General features: G+C 36.7%; 1 protein-coding gene across 2 annotated transcripts in view; it reads right to left on the bottom strand.

Annotated features, from left to right (window-relative positions):
- Positions 1 to 24,630, bottom strand: part of LOC6031073 (putative sodium-dependent multivitamin transporter) — an 89,381-nt gene that overhangs the window by 12,059 nt on the left and 52,692 nt on the right. For both annotated transcript variants that reach the window (XM_038263118.1, XM_038263119.1), the window contains exons 10-11: positions 16,138 to 16,285; positions 7,462 to 7,763 (exon numbers count right to left, since the gene is read on the bottom strand). In XM_038263118.1, coding sequence (XP_038119046.1) covers positions 7,462 to 7,763; positions 16,138 to 16,285 — 450 coding nt within the window. The remainder of the gene's footprint in view (positions 1 to 7,461; positions 7,764 to 16,137; positions 16,286 to 24,630) is intronic.

The raw sequence follows: 24,630 nt of genomic DNA, 5'->3' as shown, positions 1-24,630 counted from the left end.
GCAAAATTCCCATTTCAAGGGCTGATGCATCACCGAAAAATGGTAGACGATTTTTTCGTTTTAATTTCCGATAACAAGTCGCTGGGTCGTTAAAATCCATGTCTTCTGCCTTAAGGCACGACAAAGGGCCTGTGACTTCCCGAGCAGGGGTAAATAACACGGGAATACCAAAATTTTGGTATTACTTGGGCAAATAACAGAAACCAAAATGTGCCCTTGGTTGCCCAGTAATAGATAACAAAATACCATGAAATCACAAAAAAAATCCACAATTTCAAGTCATTTCTTTAGGGGGTATATCAAAAATGTTTAAAATCATGTTTGAAATTTCCGATTTTCAATGAAAGCATTCGCTTTGAGACATCATTTTAGCGCAAAATTAATTATTTTGTCAAAATTGGTCAAAATTTTCCCATAGTTTCAGAGGAATTTGATAAAATACTGTAATACCAAAAAAGTACCAAAATATGGTGTTCGACTATTGACAAATTCTGCAATTTTGCAATATCAAAACAAGTCCTTAAATTGGAATGATACCACATTTTGCTCTTGCATAATCCTTAAGACAAAATTTAAAGGATCCAGGAATACCAAAATTTTGTATTGATACCAGAGAAAGGTATTATTACGCATTTCCCTTGTTATTTACCCATGCTCGGGTATTTGAGAGTAACGGAAAGGACATAAAATGTTCAAGGTTCATTCTTTAGCTCCACTCTTCCGAATGCACAGGTAAGAGTTTCCATACAAAATGGCAAAAATTAATCAATGCACTTTGAGCATTTCAGAAGAATTTTGTTCACTCAAAATATTATTAAAAATCACTTTTTTATATTCATAAAATTTATATGCAGTATTTTTGTTATTATTTAATACGTATGGACAATTCTTCACCAAAACTGGAAATGAATTTTATTTTTATATTTTAATTTGCTAAAACTTTTTGAAGGCCTTCCCTGTCCCCTAGCCATTTCCATACAAAAATTAAAAAAAGTAAAAAAATATAAAAAAAAATCTGTACTATCTGTAACTTTTTAAAGAAATTTTCTAATCGGCTTGGTGTCTTCGACAAAGTTGTAGGTATTCAGAAAAACAAATTGGGTGATTTAAAAGAAAAACTTTTTTATCAATTTATCAAAATTAATACTTTTTCATTTTTGATATGATTCAGAGGACAAAAAACCGCAACTTTTGAGCCATATAAAAGCATGGAAAAAAAATTGGGACCGAGTTATTATTTATGATTTTTTTAATAAAAAAATGTTGACTTCAGTTTTTCAATGTACAAAATATTTGCAAACGAAAAGTTTTTATTTAATAAAAATTCTGAATGGCGTAATATGATCATTTTATAATGTTAGTCTTGATTCGAAAATTTAAAAATATTTTTTCGAAAATATTTTCAGGAATGTATGCATACATACATTCCTGAAAATATTTTCGAAAAAATATTTTAAATTTTCGAATCAAGACTAACATTATAAAATGATCATATTACGCCATTCAGAATTATTACAGTTTGTTTCATAATTTAAAAAATAAAATTTTTCATTTTTAAACATTGAAAAAGGATCATTAATTCCTACGACATAGAAGAAAAAGCTGTTTGGATGAGACCTAAAAAACTTAAATTTTATTGTTTCTTTTTCTATCATTCGCTGTATTTCAGCAACCAGAGGTCCAATCATCAATGTCTCTTAAGCAGTTTTATTGGATTTTTCCACTTAAAAAACTATTTTCAAGAATGGGCATTATTTTTTCAGCTTAAATTATCTTTGAAACGGTTCATTTTATCAAACAATCTGTGAAGTACTTTTCGATTGCAATATTGATTTAACTAAATTCAATCATTTTGCCTTCCTCACTGAGGTAAGGCTATAATCCTGCTCTAAAAATGAACTTTTTATTAAATGCTCGAAGACCCACCTTCATATATACATATCGACTCAGAATCGAAAACTGAACAAATGTCTGTGTGTGTGTGTGTATGTGTGTGTGTGTATGTGTGTGTGTGTGTATGTGTGTGTGTGTGTATGTATGTATGTGTTCAAAAATCTTGCCAAGTTTTCTCAGCACTGGCTGAACCGATTTTGATCGAACCAGTTGCATTCGACTTGGTTTAGGGTCCCATACATCGCTATTGAATTGTTTGAAGTTTCGATAAGTAGTTCAAAAGTTATGTATAAAAATGTGTTTTCACATATATCCGGATCTCAATTATATGCATGTAAACGATGTCCAGATCCACCATCCAACCCATCGTTGGTTAGGTAATCAAGAGACCTTTCCAACAAGTCCACAACATCGAAGATCTGGCAACCCTGTCTCGAGTTATGACCACTTAAGTGATATTTATGTACTTTTTTGAAGCCGGATCTCACTTAAATGCATGTAAACGATGTCCGGATCCATCATCCGACCCATCGTTGGTTAGGTAATCAAAAGACCTTTCCAACAAGTCCACAACATCGAAGATCTGGCAACCCTGTCTCGAGTTATGACCACTTAAGTGATATGTATGTACTTTTTTGAAGCCGGATCTCACTTAAATGTATGTAAACGATGTCCGGAACCATCATCCGACTCATCGTTGGTTAGGTAATCAAGAGACCTTTCCAACAAGTCCACAACATCGAAGATCTGGCAACCCTGTCTCGAGTTATGACCACTTAAGTGATATTTCAGTACTTTTTTGAAGCCGGATCTCACTTAAATGCATGTAAACGATGTCCGGATCCATCATCCGACCCATCGTTGGTTAGATAATCGAGAGACTTTTCCAACGAGTCCACAACATCGAAGATCTGGCAACCCTGTCTCGAGTTATGACCACTTAAGTGATATCTGTGTACTTATTTTTCTGGACCTAAAAAAAATAGCTGAAATATGTGTCCAAACCACTCATATTACCCATTGTTGGTAACAAGTGAGGAAGGCATCAACCACATAGGTGGATTAAGTTTGTTTTTTCCATTATAGCGTAAATTTTTTTCAAAAATATTCATAACTTGGCGTCAACATTAATGTACAAGTTTATGGCTCAAAAGTTGCGGTTTTTGTCCTGCAGCTCAAATAAAAAAAATAAAAAAATGGAAAATATGAATTTTGGGAAATTGATTGTTTGTGAGAAAAAAATTATATTAAAAAACGCCCAAATTTTCTTAAACTATTTTTTTCTAATTTGTCTTCATAAATACCGAGCAACATTGCCAAAGACACAAAACGGGTCAGAAAATTCCTTCACAAGCTACAGATTTTCGAATATTTACGCATCATTTTTGTATGGACAGCTGCCCAAATTGTATGGAGTTGTATGGGTGAACCAATGGCACAAAATGGCTTGTTTGGTCAAACGCCTCCCAAAAAAATACAAAAATAAAAAAGGAACGAAATCATCCGATTTCGTAGAAAATTATGAGAACAACTTGGCAATTCGTAGAACACAAGGTTAAGGACGTTTAATTTTCATTTTTATATAGCTCAATACAAGACTCAAGTTCTAGCATATTTTTAACATCGTTGGGCGTGATTTTGGGTGCGTCCCATCTCTTTCAGACAGCAGAGGGAGGTGGATCTGGGTGGATAATTCCGGCGTATCGATAATGATGTCAATAAAACGGTTGAGCCCCTGTACTGCACCCAGTCACGGCTGGAGGTGTAATGGATGGGGCCCCCTGCAACTTCGCCAGCCTCTCCTTCAAAGTGAGCCACAAAGGCCGCGAGTGGCCATAAACTTGTCGATGATGTTCAATGTTTATTGGAATTACTGATGGGAATAAATTTGATTATATTCATTTTACAACCATCATAAAATGCGTTTTTCCCTGGCCGCGCGCTCATACAAACACATTTTCCGTTTCAAGGGGCTCGCGGATTTTATTTTTAAAACATTTTCAGGTACAATCAACCCATAACGAGCTTCGAAATGCAAATCAGCTAAATGGTTCACGATACTTCAAAACGATTATCCTGAGCAGTAATGTTGTAACGCATTAGACAACCCCCCGGAACAGCCGCGTGAATGGATTGGCTTTATCAACTCTCAACGTGGGAAAATAAATAAAAAAAGAAAAAAAAATCCCTCGTCGCTCATCCAAAAACGGAATTTTCAAGCAAAAATCCATGAATGAATCGCGTCACCCTCCCCATTATTATTGGACCAAGGCCGCGGATGCAGAAACATTTTTCGCTGATGCCATCTGCGTTTGTCTGTCTGGCTGGGGGTGGGGGTGAGCGGGAAGGGGCGAGGATGCACACCCTGTTGCTGTACCTGATTTGTGCCGCCGCTGGGCCAAATTTGGTCGCATGATGGGCTCGGGCCCAGGTTGACGACGATGATGACGTTGACGTGACGGGGTTCTGTTGAAAATTGCGGTAAGCTTCGTTGGGCAAATATGCAAAATTATCAGAGTATGAAATTGTTAAATCTATACGGAGCATCTCGTTTCGTTTTTTTTTTTTTGCGATGGGATCCAGCTGGGATGCGGAAACAGTAGAACTGTGAATGTTTTTATTCTCTCATTGCATTTCCATTTTTGTACTTTAATAATAACTGATTGCGTGTTTGCCGACATTGTTGATTTAATAAAAGAAATGAAAACGCATTCAGAGCTGAGCAAAGGCTTTTCAATGTTTTAGGCATATCGCTCCAATATATGATTATGTCAACTTGAAAAAGCAAAACAAAATGCTGGGCATGATTGTACTCGTTGAGTTGAAACTATTAAACAGTAATGAATGCGTACATTCAACAATTCTAGTTTTTTTTTGTTTCTGGATCTTTTGGTTAAAAATCAATTATTTTTTCTAATTTTTTATTCTCTTTTCTTAACATCAAATTCGACCATAAATTTGTCAAAGTTTAGCCGCAATCCAACATTACCAAATCAATATTTTCAATCCCTCACCACCACGAGACTTCTAAACCATCTTCTAAGACCATCTAAAATTAAATTATTGGTGTCATGTTTGAGCTCAACGTCCAAAATAGACAAGGAAATACCTTCTTTCGTGATTTGATTTTACGAAGATTTTTTTTTTACCAAACACTTGAGTATAACTGTTGAAACATTTAAGAGATTTTTTGAGGTTACTTTTTAAACTTACCCGAAGCCTGTATCATGTCAGGGTGTGAGTGAAAAATATGTCATGTTTTACTAAATTGTGTGGAAATGACTAAAACTTACCTAGTAGGGGAACAGCATCTAATTCCAGCGTGCCTCTAATGTTAGCAGGTCAGAAGTTTGACATTCAATTAGAGCTAATTAAAAGCGTTTTCAACTGAACTCGAGTGATAAATAGCTCAATAAGCAAGTGAGCAAGCAAGTTTCTATCAAAAGTTTTGCAAAATTAGTTGTTTAAATAGTGAAAATCAGCAAATTGGACGGAGTTAGGAGCGAAAGCTTAACCTGCCAAACATACGAGAATTTACCCTATAAATTTCATAAACATAAATGTCAGTATTGACTTAATTTGTCTATATGACCAAGGCGTCATCCATAAAGTATGTCACGCTCTAGGGGGGGAGGGAGGGAGGGTCTGAGCAAGTGTGACATTGCGTGTTATAAGTATAGGAAAAGCGTGACAAAGGGGGAGGGGGTAAATTTTGGCTGATTTTAGCGTGACGTACTTTATGGATGAAGCCCAACCTTGACCACTTCGGACTTTTAAAAATCCATCGAAAAAAATGCTGTCTTGTCAATTTATTATTTTTTTTTTTTTTTTGCATTAATATAAAAAAGTGATCGAAAATGATTTTTAATCGTGTTTCGCCATTGCTCAAAAAAATACATAGGGCTTTAGGATCCTATTGTCAATAAATTTCAAATTTCTTGCGAAATTGGAAGCTCTAATTCCATATTTATATTGTTTTCGTCATATTTTTGTTGGGCATTTATGGGATAATATTTTAAGGAGCTTTTTGCTATTTTTGTCAAAATGTTCAAGTCTGGAATATAACCGTCAAAAGTGTTTTATTTAAATTTCTGTTATTCGTTTAAGTTTTAACTGATATATTTCAGGAATCAACAATATTATTAAATTTATTTCTGAAATATTTCAGTAAAAACTTGTTTCTTCTTTCACAACCACTAGATCATTTTGCATAATTTTGAGCTCTCCTAGACAATTGTAGAGCTTGTCAAAATGAACATTTGTGTTATTGAAAAACGAATTTTGGTCGATTGTATCAAAAATTATAGGCAAAAAACGATTTAAGAATACTTTTGAGATTAAATTAGTTGAACAAAAAAGAGACATGACAAAACATTGTTATTAAACCGATGGTTTTATTATTTTCCTAATTTTTCATGAAAATGGTTGTTTGTGAGTTTTGAATGAGCCAATCAAAGAAATCTGAAAATTCAGAGATTTTAGAATTTGTAATTCATACTTCAGAAATATGGTCTTACAGCAAAAAAAAATAGTTTCAAACACATTTCGAAGCATTTTCAAACAACTGAACCAATAGATTTGAAGAAAACGAGATTTTGTGATTTATAAAAAAGTTGCTCATCTTCCTGATGGTGCTCTGGTGCACCACTTCAACTTCAACTTATTTGCACCAATTCGATGTTTGTGGGTCAAAGTAAAGTATATCCTGCATTATTGTACCAAAATTAAGCCATTTACTATTTTTACGATAGGCAAACAGCTCTGGGCGTTAGAGGGTTAACTGAAATTAAGTAATAAATAGCTCAATAGGAAGTGAGCAAGCAAGTTTCTATCAAAAATGGTACAAAATAAGTTGTTTAAATAGTGAAAATCAGCTATTTGGATGGAGCTAGAAGCGAATACGCCTGCTCCGGTGGAATCACTGGGGGCGGTTGTACTCGCAATCCAAAGGTCGTCAGTTTGAACTCTGCAGTTGGAAGGTTCCTTGGAGTAGAAAGAGGTTTGCATGCTCTCCACATTCAAGCCTTTGGAGTCCTAGGTTCGAGGAGAAACTTGCAATAGGGACCACAAAAGACTTGAGGTACGTTAATGTGGAGGGTTTCATTTTTTAAGGAGCATTCGCCTGCCAAACTGTCAGTTCTAACAAAAAAAAAATTCTGAAATACAAAATATTTACACCGTTTAAAACAGTTGAAAAATCCTCAATTTGAAACAGTACAAATCACGCTTCTCCAATAAAATAATGATCGAGACCCGAACCGACGACCCACACAGTTGCGTGCCGGCCAATAAATTCTGCATCCATTAGGTGATTAGTTCCACGGAACGCTTTTCACACAGCCCGGCCGGTGGCCACCAGTTATTACACCTAACATACCAGACCAGCTTCGCACACTCGACACCCATTTTGCCTCCGAAATACCGGAAGCGCCAATAACTTCCGGGTCCCATTAATCAAACCGGGAAATTCTCATAACGCGTACTCGTTCCGTCTCCCTCTCTCTGTCTGTATGGTAATTTTGCTCTGTCTCACTCACACACGTGCACATTTTAGCTTAGTCCACCTACCGGGGCATGATTTCCATGGCAGGAAGCACTCGATCACCGCCAGTAGTTGACAGACCGGCTCCGGCCGGGTTGAAGTGCTCGTCCAGGGCAACCAGCGCCAGGCTGACCGGTCCATCACCGTGGACATTGTAGTCGACTCGGCTGCCCAAAATGGACGCCAGCGAGTTGACCGGAACCGGTTCCGTGCAGTTGCAGGCCGCGACAGAAGATGGCAAATGCTGCACCGGCTCGCCGTCGATCTGGGCCATTACGCCAATGTAGATGACAAATGCCAGCGACAGGATTCCACCGTACAGGGCACCCTACAAGGAAAAGAGACGGCGTTAGAATCCATGGGGATTTGGTACGGGCAAGGACACGCTGCTGAGAGCAAATAAATTACATCGACACTTTCACAGGTGACAATACGACTGACGGGGAAGCCAAACTTTGCAAGGAGACCAATTTCAATTTTAGTTCCGAAGTAGAGAATTTCCTAGGTGAAAGAGGGATTAGGTCAGAGTGACAAATTGGACATCTATCGGAATGGATTTACGTTTCAATTGGATGCTATTTTTGAGCTAAATAAAGATTGGACCGATTTGATGTTAAACAAAACGTAGCTTGTTGAAAATGTCTTAAATCCAAAGTTTAATAAAAGACAACTTTTCCTCAGCAATCGAATCTTCTAAGGATAACAGCGTGCATAAAACAAGCCAAAGTTTCAGAAGAAGGCACCTTTTCCTCCCACATAAAAAAAAGAATCCTCCCCCAACATGAAGCACCTTGGATAAATTGAGTGAAAAATGGATTTCCGAAATACTTTTCCTGTGACTTCGTCTTTGCTTGCTATCACGCGGCTTCATAATGGGAAGATATCAACCCAACTCCCCGGGATGCCAGCAGTGGGTGTGCGCGCAATCGGATGTATCATGCGACATCCTCTGGAAGAGGAGGAGTTTTTTTTCGGGAAAAGATGATCACAGAAAAAAGGAAATGATTGACACGGGCTGGGTGCTGCGGTGTGTGGGAAAAGCAATTGTTTACGCCACTGCATGACGTACTTGTTTGGCTCAGGATGGAAATGAATGCGGAAGAACATGATCAGGAAAATTGAGTGTTTGTGTTTCAATAAAAGTGAACAAATGATGGCATTATTGTAACCACTTTGTTTACAAATAGACTTCAATGTATATTTCCTGAGTTTATATTGAGTGCAATACATTTTTCGTTTTCAACTTTAAATACATTTCCAATAAATCTCAGCTCTCACAAAAAAATACAACCAACTTGCATGTGACTTCATTCGGTGTCACCGCTGTAGCACTGCTTCCACCCACGCAGCCGTACATCACAGTTCAGAGTTTTCCCCCGAAAGAAAATCCCGTCAACTACGCCAACAACAACATCTCAATCCACCTTTCCGGCCCCGGTGTGTTCCCCTGACAATCACAGCAGAAGCAGAGACAACATTCTGACAGAATCCGCTGAAATAATGATGATGTTGATGATGTGGAAAGTATTTTATCAGCAATTTACGCTCAGCGGGAAGAAAAAGGAAAAATTAATGATAATTTATTATTTATCCCTGAATGTGTGTGTCTGTGTGTGCCGTGGAAATGTTTATCGCTCAGCTTGACATGTTTCGTCGCGGTGATTGAAAGGGATGAAATGAAATGAGAACGGAAATCCCTGCGGGAGGAAAGGCACATTTACTCGTTTAATCAATCTGGATGCCATTTCCATTTTCCGAATGTGTGCCTGGTCTCTTGGCGATTTGCGATAATTCATTGATCGGGAAAGTTTAAGAAGAAAAAGTTAAAACAAATATTACTCAAAAAAGCCTAACTGGCATTCTTTGAGCACAATATTGTTTCAAATTAAGAGAACTCGAATGTTTATAATACGTATTTGATCAAATTTACACGTTGTCAAAAATCTTTTTGAAATTTAAAAAAAAATAATAAAAAATATGATTTGGTCTGAAGCATGACATTACCAAAATTATCCATTTATAGACCTTTTCAGAAATTATTTCTCTGAAATGATCAACAAATTTCACATTTCATTTTTAACATTGAAAAGCTGACCAAAAGTTTCAGAGATATCATCAGCTAAAAATAACAGGATAATTAGGTAACAAAAACTCATTTCAGACTATATCTCAGAAAATAATTATCAGATTTTAAAAGTCTCAAAGAGAAAACATCATAGCATTTCAAAAATATTTTTCTTTGGGGTGCTTTTCATTCGAGAAGCATTTTTAATATCAAGAAAAACGAAATGAAATTGAAAATGTACACCTAAAAGTTGTTTTAACTTGAAAACGGTACATTTTATGAAAAAAAAAATGCAAATTGATTATCGATTGCAAATTTGATTTTATTGAATCAATTTTTATTTATTATTTCGACCAAGTTTTTTTTTTTTTTTCAAAAGAATTTTGACCTAATCCAGATTTTAAACCATCACACACTATGGCTCAGAAGATTTCTTTTTAAGTCCCTTAAAACATATCAACAAATTTTAAAAATAAAAATTTAACTGCAAACTGAACCCATTTTGTATGACCTTGGGGGCTGGTATTGTATTGAGACTTGTATGAAAAAACTAATCATGAAAAATGACTTCTTTTGGCTATGGAAATGCATGGACAAAGTTCCATCCAAATAAAAAAAATACAATGAAATGTTTTTTTTTGCGAAATCGTCGGGAACTTTTCATTTAATAATTTTAGTAATGATTTTAAAATAACCTTAATTTTTTTTTGAAAGGATCATTCGAAATTTATCGCTTTTAAGGATAACATTCCGATAAATAGTTTGCAAGTTATTTTCGATTGATAACTAAGAGCTTAATGAATAACGCATTTTTTTTTTTTACTTGAGAGGCCATTGCACTTATTTTACAAAGTTTATGTCAACTCCACCTCAAATATCGGGCCAAAAATTTAGGGGTAGAATTTGTATTCAAAAATTTCAATTGTTTGTTAAGTGCAATGAACTTTAAAGAAATTAAAAGGTATTTTACTCCACTGTAGAGCTTTTTGTGCAAGTTTTGGATCATTTTAAAATAAACTGAATATTATCAATAGCAATTCTCTCAAAAATGAGCATTTGAAAAGAAAATAAGCAATGCTCAAACTTTTTTGTATTTTTTTTTGGTCATAGAATACAAAAAAACGTTGTCTAATTGGTCAGTGAATTGCCCATTAGTGATAATTATTACATTAAATAACTCAAAATTCTTTGCTTTTTTCAATTTATCCCAAAAGGGATTTTCAATTTAACATATACAGCACGTTCTATTGTTTGTGCAACATATATTTTCGAAAGCATTTCTCGAAAACAAAACAGGATGTTGAGATTTCATGGAAAATTCATAAACATTGTTTGCAAAGAAATACCAGAACTGAAATCCACTTCCTGGTAACAACACGTAAAACAATGTTCCAAACAACCATTAATGAAACGATTCTCACGTATCCCATTCGCTTGGCAAAAACACACAAATAATTGCAGCAAAAATATCTCCCACGCTAGAAATAACTCTCAGCATCAGCAGCACTAAGTCGAAAGCATTTGTTGCGCGTGATTGTTGTTGTTTTCGCATGTTATTGAAATAAATATTTAGCTCCAATTTCCGAATCAATTCAACCGATTGATTTTTTTTCTCCATCGTTCAGCCACAACCAACCAATTGAACAACAGAAAAAAAATGGACAATAAATGTTGGAAAATACTGCGTGAATGACACTAAAGTTTACAGCCAGTTCCATTTCCCCTGCGTTAAACAGACAGAGGCGCAAAAAAAGTGCATAAAATAAACGAGTTTGTGTGAGCCCAAAATGAGCCACCAGGGAAAGTCTGACATGAATTCACAATAGCAATCGAGAGGGAGCAGCGAAAAAAAAATATCCACCGATAGGAAATGCCGCCTTTGGGAAAATTGTTTAATCCATTTTACCCTTCGCGTCCCCCACCCATCGTGTACAGTTGTGTTTTCATATTTGCATCCCTCGAATCTGGTTGCCCGGCTGGTTGGCTCAGTGCACTTTACATGATTGCGAATTTAAATGCAAATATTCACTGCGTGTGGGCGGCGATGGGTGTTCTGTGAGCAACGTGAACGAGGCCTTTTGTCTGGCAACACTGTGAAAGGGGGGGAGGGGGACGTATCCTAGCTGCAGGCTATTTCAAGTGTAAAAATTAATGGTACTCTACCATCATCAGCCGGGGACCATCGGCAGCCGGGCATGGCACTGCAATCCCAGTCCCCTCAGAAGCCCGTTGTCGACGCAACGCCAAATCCAGCTCAACCACCATCGATGCGATTTTGACTGAGGTTGAACAATCCTCCATCGATGTTGATGGGTTTTGGGGACAGAGAAAAAATCCAGCCGATTTTATTTTCTGTTATCAAGAGTGACGTGGTGGTATTTTTTTCCGAAAATTTATTACCAATAGCGCTCTCAACTCAGATTTACGCAACACTTAAAAACTGCATTAAGAGCTTTTGGACATTTATGGAGAAGCAATTAGGCAGTTTTTTTGTGGTGAAAATCAAAGAAGATTGAATTATGAATCCAACTTGACCCTTTTTCTTCATTGTGAAAGTTTACCAACAACATTTATCTTGATTTGATTATTGATTTTATTATACTTGTCTAATTTTACGACACGACATTGTCACATTTTTTACATATTGTTAGATTACAATTTAAACAAGATCGTTTCCAATTTCAACCGATGCATATATTTTTAAATTAAAAAAAAATTAAAGAGCAAGTCAAACATTCAAATGAAAAAAAGTATTTTACGCATTTTACACGGATTCAGTTGATTTGCAATCATTGATTACCGCCATCAGGGGTGACATTGGGTCTGGGGGGTGAGATTGGGTCATACAAAAATGATGAAATTTGAAAAATGAAGATTTGAAAAAAACTAAAATTTTAGTGAAAACTAAACTTTTGCGGCACTAAACATTTAGAATTTTTCAAAAATGCAAAAAGTTTTGCTACTAAAAAAGATTCTTAACGCAGGGAAATGCATTTTTAAATTGATTTCAGCTGATTGCACTTGAATTTCCATTGAAATATTGAAGTTGTCTGTCCCCTGATGTTTTGGGCCGATTATCAAGGGGCGATTTTAAAGGGGGTTTCAAAACTTTTAAAAATATTTATACCAGTTTTATCACATTGTTTGCGCACATACTAGCGTCAGATTCCCGGTGCCTTGCAAAATCGGATCTTCGTTAACAAATCAGAACTCGCGGGTTAAACAGAAAACATTTATTCTCTAATCGTCAGGTTTTATTCGCGGTCAGTAAAATGGACGGACTAAATAGTGGACTGTAAACACTAATCTTAGTAATTCTGCGTCTGATAAAGATCTGAACTGGTCAGTAGTATGGTTCGCAGAGCAATGACCAACTGCTAGTCGGTGCCTGCTGGCCAAAGCTACATATTTGAACCCTAAACTCCAGGCACTCACTGATGTCCTGTTATTATTGGTATTTGTGTTATGCTGTTGAAGTGAGTGCTGCTGTACTAGAGCATAATCTGCACTGGCTCACAAAATCTGTTTGGACCTGATTTCGGCGCGTTCACACATAATTTCAAAAAATCTTATGAAATGCTGTGACCAAATGCAGTTAAAAAGTACTAATTTTTAATCTTGCTGACACTTTTTGGAGGCCTGCATCTGTTGGAGAAATTTTATGATCGATTTGATATCTTCGGCAAAATTACGAATGAGAACTACGCTGAAAAAAAAATGCCACTCGGGTTTTTATGCTGGTTTGAAAGTCACCTTTGTCACAAAAAATGAATTTCAAAAAATAGTATTTTTATATGGTTTAGGAGACAACTTTGACCACGTCAAGCTTTTTGCAAAATTATTGGTTTTTCAATAAAAATAAGTATAAAAATGTCAACACTACATTGGACTTCATTTTTCAATGTCATATCAAATTTGAAATCAACAGCCTTTGGTTGCTGATTATGACCACGCATAGGTAAAAAAAGAGGAAAATGAGACAGGAAACAGGACATTTTTTCAGAGTTGCCTAATTTAGGGTTCAAATAATAAAAAAAAAATACTTTGTTTTCAAAAAATCATATTTTGCAATAATAAATTTTTTAACATAAACATATTTTTAGAAAACCTCTATTAGCATTTAAAAAAATGTTATTTTTGAAAAAAAATAATGCAATGTCAAGGATTTTTTGTCCCTTTCCCAATTTTTTGTAAAGATGGTATTCTAAAAAGAAAGCATAAAAACTGTATGATTTTAGGAAAACATTTAAATATGACAAAAAGTAATTTAAAAATTCAGCAAAACGAATTTTCCGTGCATCACTATTTACAAAGTAATTGTCAACAATATCTGAAACTTTTCCGAAGTTGATCAAAAAAATTTCGTTCAAAAGATACACATTTTTTTGCCTTCCTCACCTTACTGAGGAAAGGCTATAAAATCACTCGAAAAACAAAATTCTTAATTTGACCTCCTAGACCCACCTTCATGTATACATATCGACTCAGAATCAAATTTTGAGAGGATCTCAGATATTACCTAGCATTACACTCTAAATGTGAGGAAGGCACCAACCACCTAATGGTGGATTAAGTAACGTTTTTATTTTTGCATACCATTGTTGTGTGGATACGTTCAAAATTTGTATGAAAACTTATATGAACAAACTGTTGACTGTTGTTTTTTGAGCACCCCTCAAATTCCAGCTAGATTTATAAATACAAAAATAAAAACTAAAAAAAAATCATTTTCTTGAGAATTGCTACTTTGAACAATTTTTTTGAAAATTTTCTTCCGCTTTTCACATTTTCTACCTTATCTATCAGCTAGTGTAACCAAATAAGTTAACACTTGAAGTGTTTTAAGCGATAGTATAGGAACCGATTGCTTGAAAATGTTTGACTTGATCATTCTAGATTACTTTTTCAAAACATATTTACCATCAATCATTAAAAATCGATTTACTCGAAAAGTATAATTCGGAACCGAATGACTCAAGAGTTCAGTGGTCCTTAGATGAAAATAAATAAAAATAAACCCGAAAAGTACTGAAAATCTCTGTGACTAGATAGCACACAAGCGACGATTTGTCTGAAAACGCACCAAATAAGATTCTTAGTCGAGTCTACACCAAACAAAACATTTCTGATTTGAAGTGCACCCAACAACATCATTTTCACCGAAAATTGATATTTTTAAGGATCCTTTCCAGGACAATGCTGTTTCAAATTTCATTCGAAAGTGACTTTCATTATGCAACCATCACAAGCGTGCCTCAGTGAATCTAGCAAAGCACCTAACGATAGACTACCCCGATAACCTACATTGCCGAGGGCTAACCATTCGGTTGATGGGTTTTTGCTTCACATTACACGGCCCGGGCACAATGGTTCAATTTGATGAGCGCACCTGCTCGAAGACCAGCAAAGTGAGAAAGCCTTGGCAGAGCACACCATAAGGCAGTAGCAGAAAGCAAATTTCACTCCTGCCGACAAGAGTACGTTCGTTGAAATTGCCCCCGGGTCTTTTCCAGGTCGCAATCGAAATCCTCGAATCTAATCGTACAAGACCAAAAATCTCTGCCAGTGGAATCAGACCCAATGCTAAATAGGCCCCATCCCGGTGCGGCAATTGAGGTAAAATGGTAATATTAACAGGTAATCAAATTTTCATATTTTCAATTTACACTTACAGGCCTCTTTCTCTCTTTTTGGTTTGTGTAAGAGTCTCGTTCAACGATTTCCGCCCGGTCGCGGCAAGAAGTAAGCTTTTTCCATATGATGTGAATGGACGTGTTTATGGCACTTTATTCCACTCATTTCACCCTCACACACACGTACACCGATGGCACAGTCGGCTCAATGGTGGAGAAAAGTGGAACGATTTTCCTGCAAAACCTGACACGTGGAAAAGCGCGTCACGGTGATCAGGAACCACGTCGTCATCGTCAGCTTATGATGGTTACGAACGGGCTGTTCCCAGAAAACACATTTTTAAAGCTTTCACTTTGGCCAAAATTGCTTTTTGAAACAAAATGTTAGAAAAAAATATAAAAATTAAATACAGCAAAAGCTCTATAATTCAAAATTTCAAAAACCATTCGACTATCCTCCAAAATCACACCCCAATCCGCATGTTCGAACAGACGTCGTCCCACGCCCATTTGCGGTGCGGAAACCATTACAACGAATGTAATTTTCGTTCAAGTGGCCCCTAATTTCACTTTTCCATGCCTGAAGTGTTTGGCATTTCCCTAAACTGCCCGACATCCCTCCCATTGCCCACGATTCTGCTCGCCACTACCGCTGCTGCTTCTGTTGTGTGGGCGGAAAAGTCACCGATTTCATTTTCGCCAAGAGTGCCCCTTCAATTTCAATGGCGAATTTGTGAGGAATCCCCGGTGAAGCACCAAAGTTTAGCTACCTCATTTCAAGTATCGCCGACTTTCGCCACCCACAAGTGGATCTGGGAATGGTTGTAAGAAAAAAAGGAAAACGTCTGTAATTGATTTTGACGCCGGGAAATACATTTTGGCAACTTTTCCTTTGATTTCTAATTTTCACAAAAATTCGCCCCCCGCCGTCTGTCGCCCCCCCTTCCGAAAGAATTCTCCGCAGTGTGATAAATCAGTGATTGTTTTAAGTGAATTGGACCTACCTTGGCGTTGGCATGCCGGAACAGGATCCCGAGGGAAAACAGACCAAGCGTGACGCCGCCAATCAGACCGTTTAGCGTGAGAGTTGCCTGCAGGATTCCGCCGAGTCGCTCCACCACGAACACCAGTCCAAAGGAAAACACGCCGTAGCTGTGGGAGGAAACCGGAATTTGGAATGAGATACATTTCAACTGGAGCGGGTTTTACTGCTGAAATTGCAATTGAAAGTTGGTTGGTCCATCTTAAAGCAATTCTTTGAAGTTATTTGGAGGATTTTTTTAAATAAATTTAAAAACACTGAATTTAAGTTAAAAACATCGATTTCACTGCTCACGAAACAATAAACTCTCCCGGACAAAGAAACTTTAACAGCAGTAAATTTTCCTATTCACTGTCTCCTAAGCCCCTACCGTCCTCAGAACACCCATCCATACAGAGTCAGAACCGATGTTCGTACAACACCATTCGTAATCCCAATCATATTTGCATGTTTGCAATAAAAGTATATTTTACGTCCGTTCTTTTCACATTCACTCAACCTGGCCCGATCCTAGAAAAAGAGGAGCGCACAAAATTCATTCCAGTTCCAGCTCGCTCGAATGCGTCCAACGACGGACGGCCTGCCTGGCACCGGTTGATGATGGCCACCTGGCCGACCGACTCTAGGTGAACTCGAAATAAAAAAACTCAGCTCAGCTCTCTGTGTTGAAAGTTTCGTGGCGCAGGCAAAATTGGATCGGCCAAGAAGTGAAACAAATCAGAAGAAGCATGCAATGCAAGCCCGCTCCAGGATTCCGGGAAACGACGGAGACTAGCGGCTGGAGGGCGGTGGCACTCTGGCAGTCAGATAGACAGTAAAATAAAGCAAAAGTCACATCGCATTCAACTTGCTGCTCGGGCCGACGACGGACCCCCTCCTTGTGCAAGATTAGTGATGTGAAAAACTAATTTTCGTGTTAACTTTAAAAAAAAATTATCGTGTGATCTAAAATGCTTGTTCAATTATTGAATTTCTGTTGATTAATTTTAAAATGGTTAGATCTTTAAATGTTTTGGCATATTCACCACCAAGAAAGATCTTGCAATTAAGCAAAACTAGGTTTTAAGTGACCCGGCGCCATTATCGGACTGGTTTCCATTTTGGATAAATAATTTCCGGTTCACTTTAAACCATTTTTAGGGTCATATTAACCTTCAGAACGCAATAACCCATAACTTTGCTCAAGACCCAAAAATTGTACTGTTGCTTTTCGTTCAGTGTATGTCCCGTTCAATATTTGTATTCAGTCTGCGAAGATGGTGTGATTGTCATTAAGAGTTTTTTTTTTTTTTTTGTTAAAAACTATTTTTTTTCGATATTTTTCGAAAATACTCCAATTTTCATAATTTGCTAAATGAGTTTCAAACGAAGCGAATTTTGTATGCTTATTAATTTATTGTAGTTTTTTTTAAATACTATGTTTTTAAATAACTTTTTACTTGAAAATACTCAAATTTCCAAATTTGCAGGCGAATTGTGTATGCAATTCCACCTTGTTATTTTTTTGTAAATCACTAAAATGTTCACAAAACTTCGTTTTTTTTACAAAATGTGTAAATAACTAAAATGTTCACAAAATTTCATACTTTTTCAAATACTAAAACTTTCATACTTTGTTATATGGGTATCAAACGAAACAAAATTTTATATGAAGCGTACTAAATTTTAATGCTTGTTTGAAGCATGCAAAATTTCACTTCGTTTGATACCCACATTGCAAATTTTAAAAATTTGAGTATTTTCGAAAACACGGTATTTTGTGAAAATTTTAGTATGTTCCAGAAAAAGCTCTAATCATTTGAAATAGCAGACGAATGTTCGATTTTTTTTTTTGATACTCATGTAGCAAATTATGTGAATTTGAGTGTTTTCAAAAAAATTGGTATTTTGTGTAAAATTGTGTTTCGTTTAGTACCCATATTGCAACATTGAAATTTTGAGCACTTTTGGTAAAATACGGTATTTTTGAAACTTTTAGTATACTCCAGAAAAAACTTTAGTAAAGTGAAAAAAGCATACACAATTTTGCTTCGTTTGATATCCATATTGAAAAATTTGAGTTTATTCTAAAAAATACGGTATTTTGTGAAAATTGAATAAGGCTGTTGCAAATATTTTATGAAGTTTATGTCCCTTGATTCTAACCAAAGTCGAGGGGGGGGGGAGGTTTTTGCAAACTAATTAAAAATTATGAAAATTTATAATACAAGCCTTGAATGAAAAAAGTGTTTAAAAATGCATTTAACACCTGCCCAGATGTTATGCAATCTTTTGTTTTCAAAATATCAAAGTGCTGGCAAAAAAAAATTTGTCGAAAAAACTTTTGCAGTACTGTGCATCGGAATTTCACAAAAAAATATTGTTGAGCGATCTAAAATATTCTAAATATGATTGTAGACACAGAAAAAACATTTCGAATTATTTTCAGTTCATCAGACTTCTTCTTCTAATAAAATTTTGAAGTTTTTTGAAAAAAAAATTGTCCTCTGATTTTCAGACCGATTTGAAAGAGGAGGGGGAACGACTTAAACTTCAGAATATATTTATAACGGCCTAATTAAAAAAAAACCATAATTTATATAAATAAAATGCAAACAATATTTGAATTATAAAGGAGAATGGGCAAATTTGTATGGGACCTGGTCCAAGGACGTACACGAACTGGACCAACTATTTTCGAAAGATCTCGCCGAGACATGAAAAAAAGTCTTCCGGACCAACTCTCTAAACCCCGGGGTTCAAAAGTTACAAGTTGTTGAAGTTTGAGCATTTTGGTTAAAAATGCACAAAAAATCGTATTTTTGCTATTTCTAAAATCATTTACAAAATCTCTGTTTTATTATGGATTTCGATTTTCTTGACTTCATTCGACGCGTATCAGCAAAAACTATGAGTTCTAATATGTCTTAGCATGATTGAAACATGATTTTTTTGTTTTTATACGTTTGAACCGTTTGTACAAGAGGCATCCCATAGAAAAAAGTCGAAACTTCAAGGTATTGAAACCGGATCCGACCCAGATTGCTTCAGTGCAATATTGTAACAACTTATTGGGATGGTCTGAGTCATCCGAGAACTCCTTGGAGTTAAGACTGGCGAGTCTACCGCCGTAACAAGTAAGATGTCGGCGGTTTTTGACCACTGATCATACCCGCATGGCTTCAGTGAGTATGGTAGACTACTATGCTGATGTGTTGGAGTGTCCTGGGTTCTCCTAGGACTCCCTGGAGTTAAGATCTGTGGGTCTACTACCGTAACAAGCAAAATGTCGACTGGTTTTGACAACGGAACAAACCCGCATAGCTTCAGTGAGTGTGGTAGACTACTTTGCTAATGTGTTAGGATGTCCTGGGTCATCCAAGGACTCCCTGGAGTTATGATCTGTGGAGCTACAGACGTATCAAGCAAGAGGTCGACGGTTTTTGACCCCGGAACATACCCGCATAGCTTCAGTCAGTATAGTAGACTGCTTTCTTAATGTGTTAAGATGTCTTTGGTCATCCTAGGACTCCCTGGAGTTAAGATATTTGGGTCACTGTAACAAGAAAAAGGTCGACGATTTTAAACCGCGCATCATAACCGCAAAGATTCAGTGAGTATGGCAGACTGTATTGCTGTTATGTTGGGATGTTCTGGACCATTCCAGGGAGTCCTTGTAACAGCCGTAGACCTACAGATCATAACTCCAGGGAGTCCTTGGATGACCCAGGACATCCTAACACATTAGCAAAGTAGTCTACCACACTCACTGAAGCTATGCGGGTATGATCAGTGGTCAAAAACCGCCGACATCTTGCTTGTTACGGCGGTAGACTCACCGGTCTTAACTTCAAGGAGTTCTCGGATGACTCAGACCATCCCAATAAGTTGTTACAACATTGCACTGAAGCCTTTCATACTCACTGAAGCAGTTTGGGTCGGAGCCGTTTTCAAAACCTTGAAGTTTCGGCTTGTTTCTATGGGATGCCTCTTGCACAAACGGTTCAAACGGATAAAAACAAGTGAAATCATGTTTCAATCATGCTAAGATATATCAGAATTCATAGTTTTTGCTGATACGCGTCGAATGAAGTCAAGAAAATCGAAATCCATAATGAAACAGAGATTTTGTAAATGATTTTAGAAATAGCAAAAATCCGATTTTTTGTATATTTTTACTCAAAATGCTAAAACTTCAACAGCATGTAACTTTTGAACCCCGGGGTTTAGAGAGTTGGTCCGGAAGACTTTTTTTCGTGTCTCGGCGAGATCTTTCGAAAAAAGTTGGTCCCGTTCGTGTACATCCTTGGACCAAATTCGCCCATTCTCCTTTGAAATTTAAATTTCGCTTTGTTTGATACCCATATTGCAAATAATGAAAATTTGAGTATTTTCGAAATAAAACGGTATTTTGTGAACAATTTAGTGAAAGCATTAAAAATATAATATGGTTTGGTTGAATTAAGTCGATTTCAGAAAGATTTAAAAAGTGGGTTATCCTCCCGACTTTAATATTATCGACGATAATCTATCGATTTAATTTTAGGGCTGTATCCCAGCGACCAGCAGTCCAAGAAAGCAAATTTGTTGATACTGTAGCACCTAAACTTGAATTAAAAATTTGAAATTCCAAAAAATACTTGAAAAAACTATTTTTTTATCCTGGCTCTGGTACAAAATTTTATACCACACTAGATTTAAGTACTTCTAGTGATAAAATTTAATCTGATGGTAAAATTGATCTCTCGATAATACTATACAACTTTGCCGAAGATACAAAATCGATCCAAAAATCACCATAGAAACAGATTTTCAAAAAACTCATGATACAATATGGCATATATTGAAGTAATCCAGCTGCGTGTAAAAGGCCATTATTTTATGAAATTTTATGCAATAAATATTAAACCCTGAAATATGTAGCCAATCAGTATGGGAAACCTGACTTGACCGAAATGTCAAGATAAACTATGCGTTTATCCTGCCCATTCTTCATCAGTCTGGTGGCCGAGCGGGATAAGGCGCCAGTCGATACTGTTGGTGCTGGGTTTGGATCCCATCGGTTGAAGTTTTATTTTTTGTGTTTACATAAATTGTACATGCAGTGTGTAATATTAAATGTCTTTATGACGAAGGTGATTTGCATGCGATTTTACAATAAAAAATTTCTGTTAAATTCGATTTGCAAAAAACGTTCAAAATTACTCTATATTAATTGAAAAAAAAACTAGCTGGATTATTATAAATAAAAAATTGTACAATTCAAAATCACCCATGAATAAAAAAACAAAAGAGCTTTCCCATCGCTATCCGACCACCTTTTGCGTGAATCTGAATATCGAACATTGAGAATCATAAAGTGGATAATTTATGCCATCAGTCGAGAGTTGGCAAAGAGCGTGAATCGGCTACAGTCATGAGATCGGACAGCAGCAGCAGCAGCAGGAGTCCTCTCCAGAGAATAAGGACTGCAGTAAAACGAGACAGATTCTGACGAGTGGCACTCGACTTTTGCTTCTACACCCCATCCACTGCACTGTGACTCTAGAGGTTCTAGATAGTGGAGTGACTGCCTGCAGCAGAAGCAGCAGGTCCCGTCACGAGACTCCTTTGAAAATGGCCGCACATTTGCGTGCCGCAGCGGTTGGAAGTCTGTGTTGAGTTTTGCCCGCGAAGAAGTGGGCCTCACCTTACCTTTCACTGCGCGCTGGGTTGGCGAGTTCGTGCTATATTTATCAATGTTTGAGCGCTAACCTGAAATCAATTTTCGAAATTCTGCGGATGACGACCCCCGCTCTCGTACGAAACATTTCAGACATGATTCTTGGAAGACAAGGTAGACGGTTCGTGATCTCGACTTAATCGATATCCGGAACCCTGGAGGCTAACGGGTGTGTGCAGCGGATATAGATTACAAACTTCAAAGTGGCTTGAATGATAGGCGGCGCCAGCACCACCTCACACTTGATAGCAGCTTACGGTGCATTGACTTCAAAAGTCACATTATGTGAACGAATTATAAGTTGTGTGCTTCCGGAACGGAAAGCAGCAAACTGTTATTAGAAAATTGCGCAGATGCTTGAAAAATGTTCCTAGTCTGTTAAGTTCAGTTGCTGGTAGTAGATGTTGGAGCAAAAAGTCACCGAGACAATGCAAAATACGAGAGAAAGGAATCATCGAAGCGTTTAAAAGGATACCGAATGCTGTACAACAGAATAGTCTTCTGTTGCCGATTCTCCATCAGCAAAGTTAAGCTGTGTTTAAGTTGTACAAAGTTTATTCAAATGTACTACGGTGGAAAATTCAAATGCACATTGTGCACCGACTTGGGAAAGGATGTTTACCTTGGGCGAATTAAATTGAAATGATTTGGAAGATTATTTTGTGACTTCAGAGATTCAAAAATAGGTGGACGAAAAAAGTGCAAGATCGAAAAAAATTATAAAATATGGCACATATCGATTTTTTAAGCTTTACTCATTCTTTCAAATCATTCTCTTCAACTAGAATTTATATTATATGCCATTCTAATGAGCCTTTACGAAAATTTGGTGACCTGATTTGGCAAATAAGCCAAGTTTTCAAACATGGACAGAAAACAGAAACCCATTGCAAGTATTCCGAATGCTACTAGCTGAGTATAGTGAATATATTATTTAAGGCAAATTTGCAGCTTTCCACGACAAAAGTTATATTCATTCTATCAAGGCAACCAAGCGTAAAAAAGCAAACCCTTACCAAACGTCGAAACGAATTCTGTTCGGCTGATTAACTGCTCCATAAAAAGTGTTTTATTTAATGTGATAATCTTTTCGATAAAAAAAATCAGCAAACAGCAACGCAAATCGAAAGAACAATGGTTCTGAATTATGTCAAACTAAACGTAACGAATAAGTTACTTATATCTAGAAGTGAAAATACTTCCCTAATTAAAACATCTGGCAACACTGTGACGAAATCAACCAACTTCTAATCCCCGTCCAAACAACAATACCAAACTCAATAACCCCAAAAACGTGTGCTCAAACTCGGCCAAAGTGTACTTAAGGCAGGCGCCAAAAGGCATTTCGCAAGTGTCTACGACGTCAGAATGTTTCCATCTAATTTTCCAACCAGTTGGCGGCAGTAATTTTGGAAGGAAGAAAGCATCTCTCTAAAACATTTCGCACGTCCAACTACGACCACACGAGTAAAACCGGGAGGGGGAGGCGGAAAACAATTTAGCAGTGCCGGTTTAGTGCCTGACCGGACAAATTGGATGCCTTTTGGTCAGGGCATTGTCACTGGATGTATGCACAATGTGTGTGAGTGTGTGTGACACATTCATAAAACTATCGGCTGTAAACGGAAGCTCATTAATTTTCTTTGTTTGTGCTGAGACCACAAATAATGAGAGTCGGAGCATCAGTGAATGGGAAAGCCAAGAATAACGACAGTTATGAAAAGATGGCTGTCACACACGGGATGAATGGGAACGTGTCCCTTGTCGGGTGGCAAATGGGGAAAACTTCCCCCGAAACGGAAAGTCAGGACCGCAGCCAGCGCTCTAAGAAAGTATAGAAGTCATTGCTGCCGCTGCCCCAACTGGGCTATAAAATGGGTGGGTTGTTAATAATTTATAGCCGGACGAAATTAAAACTATGCGCCATAAAACGGAGACACTTTTCTTATCGACTTTGCGCTCTACTCTGATAGATAGAGGCACAGAATCACACAATGATGCATAAAATTAGTCCTTGTAAGGTGGTGGTGTGGTATGAGGGATAACCAAAGCGTTTCCTAACAAACGATGTGTGATTTTGTATTCATATGCGTACGAGCGAAACGTTAAAGTGCTGAATTATTACCGCAATCGTGCTGATACGCATGATAGTTGTATGATTTATGGAGAACATTATTAGATTTTTCTGCTTTATGTGATTTTGCTACCACGGAAATGATTAATGATTTCAAAATGTAAAGTAAATCATTTAAATTCTGCGCCCTATACCATTAATTCAGTCTTAGGTTTCTAGAGGAAAGCGCTTGAAAAACAATCTTCGCACGAGTTCATAATTTTATAGATAAATTTGTGGAATTTTATCCATACATTTTCAAGAATATCGGTAAGAATGGAAAAATGGAGTAAGATAGTGGTATGGTAATTTCTTATGTGAATGTAGTCAGAATATTATGATAAAAGTGTAATTCTTTTCTCATTCCATAATTGAACACAAAATTATGATTATGATGATTCTGTCTTAAGTCTACACACATTTGATGTTACTGATAAAGACTTTGTGATGCTTTTAAATTTCTTAAAAATGTTGCACATAATTGGCTACCTTGAAAATCTAATCAATCAAACTCCAATGAAATACTCATTTCTTCATACAGTGGACTCTCTCATTATCGATATTGAAGGGATCGTCGAGAACGGGATTTATCAAATTAAAGAACGAAAAATCAAAACAATCTACTGGACTGAAAAGTTTAT

Source organism: Culex quinquefasciatus, chromosome 3, assembly GCF_015732765.1.
Source record: "Culex quinquefasciatus strain JHB chromosome 3, VPISU_Cqui_1.0_pri_paternal, whole genome shotgun sequence".
NCBI lineage: Eukaryota > Metazoa > Arthropoda > Insecta > Diptera > Culicidae > Culex > Culex quinquefasciatus.
Note: the sequence above shows the minus strand (reverse complement) of the source record. Positions and strands in the feature narration are given on the sequence as shown.